The sequence below is a fragment of the Rhincodon typus genome, chromosome 28 (assembly GCF_021869965.1).
Source record: "Rhincodon typus isolate 14 chromosome 28, sRhiTyp1.1, whole genome shotgun sequence".
NCBI classification, from domain to species: Eukaryota; Metazoa; Chordata; class Chondrichthyes; order Orectolobiformes; family Rhincodontidae; genus Rhincodon; species Rhincodon typus.
Genome location: NC_063359.1, coordinates 40,361,614 through 40,367,279, shown reverse-complemented (window position 1 = coordinate 40,367,279; position 5,666 = coordinate 40,361,614). Strand labels below are relative to the sequence as shown.

At 46.9% G+C, this 5,666-nt stretch overlaps 1 protein-coding gene across 1 annotated transcript in view; it reads left to right on the top strand.

Moving 5' to 3' along the window:
- Positions 1-5,666, top strand: part of pmpca (peptidase, mitochondrial processing subunit alpha) — a 17,341-nt gene that overhangs the window by 4,296 nt on the left and 7,379 nt on the right. The window contains exons 5-6 of the mRNA XM_048613418.1: positions 4,179-4,273; positions 5,120-5,220. Of these exons, the coding sequence (XP_048469375.1) occupies positions 4,179-4,273; positions 5,120-5,220 (196 nt within the window). The remainder of the gene's footprint in view (positions 1-4,178; positions 4,274-5,119; positions 5,221-5,666) is intronic.

The following is a 5,666-nucleotide window of genomic DNA, read 5'->3' as shown; positions in this document are numbered from 1 at the left end:
GTTCATCCAGCTCTACACCTTGTTGTCTCAGATTCTCCAGCATCTGCAGTTCCTACTATCTCTGAAACATATCTCTGTTAAAGCATGTGTTATTGAGAGGCAAGGGGTGTTTTTGTGTTTGTGGTGGATGAGAGGCTTGGGACCAGTGTAAACAATAGGCAGGAAAATCAAAAACAGACATTGCTGGAAAAGCTCAGCAGGTCTGGCAGCTTCTGTGAAGAGAAATCCGAGTTAATGTTTCAGGTTCAGTGACCCTGCTCTAGAACTGATGATAGCTAGATAAAAAGAGATTTTTCTGATGAAGGGTCTAGGCCCGAAACGTCAGCCTTCCTGCTCCTCTGATGCTGCTTGGCCTGCTGTGTTCATCCAGCTCTACACCTTGTTATCTCAGATTCTCCAGCATCTGCAGTTCCTACTATCTCTGATAGCTAGATAAAAGTTGGTTTTTGTGCAGAAGAGAGGGTAAGGAGTAAATGATAGATGGGGATAGAGCCCAAAGAGAGAGAAGAGCAGTTGGACAAAGGAGTAGGTAACGATCCGCCCAGGATAATGAATGGCTGCTAATGAGAACAGTTAGTGGCTAATGGTGGGAAGTGTATAATAGCAGACCATGTGTTAACAAGGCCTGGTGTGTGGGGGTTGGGATAAAGATATTGGAGAAAGTGTCTCAAGCCCTAAAATTGTTGAACTTGGTATTGAGTCCAGGGGGTTGTAGAGTTCATGAGCAGAAAACAAGGTGCTATAGGAAAGAAAATCTGTCCCACTATTTTCCACTGGTCTCTCTCTAGTCAGTAATAAAAACAAAGTTCTTTCCGTTCTGTCTAGTCAGTGTTTTGTAGCGTATCACATCACTTCTTTCTCACTTCCTTGTATTGTGTCTCCTCTTTGTTCTCAACAGTTCCAACTCAGATGAGAAACTTCAGCTCCCCGCGCCCTCCGCCCCCCCATCCCCCCATTCTGGGGGGAGCTGCTTCATGTTTTTGTGGGTGGTGTTGCAGTGTGTTTCCTGAATACACAGGTGGCACCACCTTCAATACTGGTAGCTGCAGCTCTGTCCCATCGCCCTGCCGCAATCTTTCTGTGCACGTACAGCTGCTACTCAACAAGTTGCATTGCTAATCAGGGAGAACGTTACATCTGCACTCGGAGAAGAGATGCTGGAGGGCTTCATCCACTGAGGCAAAATGGGTGGAGCTCAAAAATAAGATCAGTGCAATCACTCTGATTGAATATTATAGGCCTCCCCAAGAGCCACTGCAAGATTGAGAGACAAATATGTAGGCAGACTATGGAAAGGTGCAATAAAAACAGAGTTGTCATTGGGAGTGACGTTAACTTCCCCAGTGATGACTGGGACTCCCTTAGAGCAAGAGGCTCAAACGGGACAGAATTTGTTAAGTGCATCCAAAAGGGTTTCTTGAAACAGTATGTGGATAGTCCTGCTAGAGGAGGGGCCATACTGGACCTTGTATTGGCTAATGTGCCTGGCCAGGTGACTGACCTTTCAGTGGGAGAGCATTTTGGAAACAGTGATCACAACTCTTTACGTTTTAAGATAGCTATGAACAAGGATAAGTCAGGACCTTGCAGGAAGATACTAAATTGGAGGGAGGGAAAATTACGTTCAGTATTAGGCAGGATCTGAGAATGGTAATTGGGAGAGGCTGTTTTCAGGCAGGTCCACATTTGATATGTTGGAACTGTTTAAAGACCTGCGGGGGAGAGTTCAAACCGATATGTTCCAGTAAGGAGGAAGGACAAGAATAACGAGGGAAATGGTGAATTTAGTCAGAAGGGGAAAAAAAAGCATATGTAAAGTTCAGGAAGCTAAGATTGGACAGGACCGGTGAGCAATATAAAGAAAGCAGGAAAGTACTCCAGCAGGGAATTAGGGGAGCAAGAAGGGGCCATGAAATGACCTTGGCAAGTAGGGTTAGAGAGAATCCCAAGGCATTCTATAAATACATTAAAAACAAGAGGATAACTAGGAAGAAGGTAGGACCACTCAAAGATAAAGGAGGGAATTTGTGCTTGGAGGCAGAGAATTTAGGTGAGATCCTAAATGAGTACGTTGCAATGGTATTCACCCAGGAGAAGGATGTGGTGGATAGTGAGATTTGTGTGGAGCATACTAATATGCTCGGGCATTTTGAGATGAAGAAAGAAGTGGTGTTGATCTCTTGAAGAGCATTAAGGTGGATAAGTCCCCGGGTCCTGATGGTATCTACCCCAGGTTATCGAGAGAAGCAAGAGAGGAGATTGCTGGGGCCTTGACCAAGATGTTTGTATCCTTGCTAGCCATTAGAGACATCCCAGAGGACTGGCGAGTAGCTAATGTTATTCCTCTGTTCAAGAAGGGAAATAGGGATAATCCTAGAAACTACAGACCAGTGAGTCTCATTTCAGGTCTTAGGATGTTGTTGGAGAGAATTCTTAGGGATAAGATTTATGCATATTTGGAAAAGCATGGCCTAATTAGGGACAGTCAGTATGGCTTTGTGCAGGGCAGGGCAGGTCTTACTAATGATTGATCACCTTCATCATCTCCTTGAAAAATTCAGTGAGAGTAGAGCAGTGGATATTGTCTACATTGATTTCGGTAAGGTTTTCAGCAAGGTCCCTCATGGAAGGCTCATCCAGAAGGTTAAGCTGCATGGGATCCGCAGTGCCTTGGCAGCATGGATTCAGAATTAACCTGCCTGTTGAAGACAGAACTGAGGAACGGTCACTGGACCTGAAACATTAACTCTGATTTTTTTTCTTCACTGATGCTGCCAGACCTGCTGAGCTTTTCCAGCAACTTCTGATTGTGTTCTTGATTTACAGCATCTGCAGTTCTTTTGGTTTTTATTTATGTGATGGAAGGATATTTTTTAGGCTGGAGGCCCGTGACTAGTGTGTTCTGCGGGGATCTGTACTGGGACTTCTGTTTGTGATGTATATAAATGACTTGGATGAAATGTAGATGGGTGGGTTAGTAAGTTTGCAGACAATACAAAGATCGGTGGAGTTGTGGATAGTGTAGAAGGTTGTCAAAGGATACAGCGGGATGTGGATCAGTTGCAGATATGGGCAGAGAAATGGCAGATGGAGTTTAATCTAAAGATGCTGCACTTTGGGAGATCAAATGTTAAAGAAATGTATACAGTTCATGGCAGGATCCTGAACATCATTGATGTACAGAGGGATCTTGGGCTTCAAGTCTGTAGCTCCCTGCAAGTGGCCATGTGAGTAGATAGGGTGGTAAAGAAGGCGTATGGCATGCTTGCCTTTATTGGTCGGGGAATTGAGTACAAGAGTCAGGATTCATGATGCTTTATAAGACTTTGGTTAGGCCACACTTAGAGTATTGCATTCAATTCTGGTGATCACAATGTAGAATGGATGTGGAGGCTTTGGAGAGGATGCTGAAGAGGTTTACCAGGATGTTGCCTGGATTAGAGGGTATCAGCTATAAGGAGAGGCTAGAAAAACTTGGGTTGTTGTCTCTGGAAAAGGCTGAGGGGTAACTTGATAGAAGTCTGTGAAATTATGAGATACTTAGATAGGGTTGACAGTCAGAATCTTTTTCCCAGAGCTGAAATGTCGAATACCAGGGGGCATGCATTTAAGGTGAGAGGGGGAAAATTCAAAGGAGATGTGAGGGACAAGTGTTTTACACAGAGAGTCGTAGGAGTGTGGAATGCGCTGCCAGGGGTGGTGATGGAGGCAGATACGATAGGGGTGTTTAAGGAACTTTAGATAAGCACCTGAATATGCAAGGAATGGAGGGATATGCACCAAGGGCAGGCAGAAGGGCATCATGTTTGGCACAACATCCTGGGCCAAGGGGCCCATTCCTGTTTTGTGCTGCTCTGTGTAAACTGCTGCTTGGATGAGGGAGGCTGGATTGGGATGGAGTGTGGTCAGAGCTGGAAAGGGGTGAGTTGGTGATGTTACTGCTCACACACTAGAATGACAGACAGAACGGGCACAATGGAGCTGGAGTGGGCCTGGTGGGTGAGCAAACAGAGAGTAGGGGAGGGGGCAGCTGGATAAACACAGGAAGGAGAAAGGAATAAAAGGATATAGGGCTATGGAGCAGTGAAGTGTGGGTATAAAGAACATTTCCAGACTCAGTGTGGGTTTGAAGGTTTCCCAATGATCAGTGTTGATCTTTGTTTCCAATCCTCTTGCAGGGACACGACGATGTTTGCAGTTTCTGCAGAGGTGAAAGGTTTGGAAACTATGGTCAATCTCTTGGCTGATGTGGTGCTTCAACCAAGATTAACAGGTAACGGTGATATGGGAGCAGAGAGCTTCATTTAACCGTGCACAATCACAATGAAATGTACGTGTTTGTGTTCACTAGCTGGTCTGAGTCCAGGATTAATGTTATTCCTGGTTTATAGAATGGTCATGAGCCAGATTTAGAATGGAGAGTGTTGGAGGGGTCACTCCAACTGCTTTTCCCTCCTGTTGGGCCTGAAAGCCTCCTCTGCCTGGCTGCTTTACAAGCTGGAGTTCCGTGAGAGGTGAGTCACAGGGTGAGAGCAGGCTGGGACAGCCCGATAGCAGCTCAGGGGTCAGGAGGAAGGGGATGGAACCCTGTTGGAAGTGAATATCCACAGCTGGATTTGCTCCTGGCTGTACAGCATCTGTCTGCCTCTCTCCTTAATTTTTAACTGGATGTGGGAGCCCAGCATTTATTGCCCGGAGAGCAGGTGACATTCACCCACATTGCTGTGGGTCTGGATGTAGAGCCAGACCAGGTAAGGATGGCAGTTTCCTTCCCTAAAGGACATTAGTGAATCTGTTGGGTTTTTTCCAACAATTGACAATGGATTCATGGTGATCATTAGACTCTTAATTCCAGATATTTACTGAATTTAAATTCCGCCATCTAGTGGTGGGATTCAAGCTCAGGGCCCCAGAACATGACCTGGGTCTCTGGATTAACAGGCCAGTGATAATCCCAGTAGGCCATCACCTCCCCACGTCACTTCCCACCATGTGCCGTGCCGTGAATTCAAACTCATGGCCTCAGAGCATTCATCTGGGGGCTGTGGGACTGACCATGGACAGGGTCCAGGGCCCAGGGCCCACACTCATGGCTTTGTCAATTTGTTTGTTACAACAGACGAGGAGTTGGAGATGATGCGCCTGTCGGTCCGTTTTGAACTGGAAGATTTGCAGATGCGACCGGACCCCGAGCCCCTCCTGACAGAGATGATTCATGCGGTAATGTCACTTTTCCAGTATCCCAGGTTGAAAGACACAGTGACTGTGTCAAGCAAAGTGAGGTTTGTAACGACAGCAGACGTTGCAAGCAGATACGCAGTGAAAGACCTGGATGTCTGCCTGCTTCCTTGTGATAGCAGCGTAGGGACATCACAAAGGAAGGAGCATGTGCATTTCTATAGTGCCTTTCATCCAGATGGTCACAATCACTTGCAGCCAGTGAAGTAGTTTCAAGTGTGGTTGTCAAAACAAGACCTTCCGACAGTGCCCACCCCCTCAGCACTGACCCTCCGACAGTGCCCACCCCTTCGGTGCTGACCCTCCGACAGTGCCCACCCCCTCAGCGCTGACCCTCCCTCAGCACTGACCCTCTGACAGTGCCCACCCCCTCAGCACTGGCCCTCTGACAGTGCGGCGCTCCCTCGGCGCTGACCCTCTGACAGTGC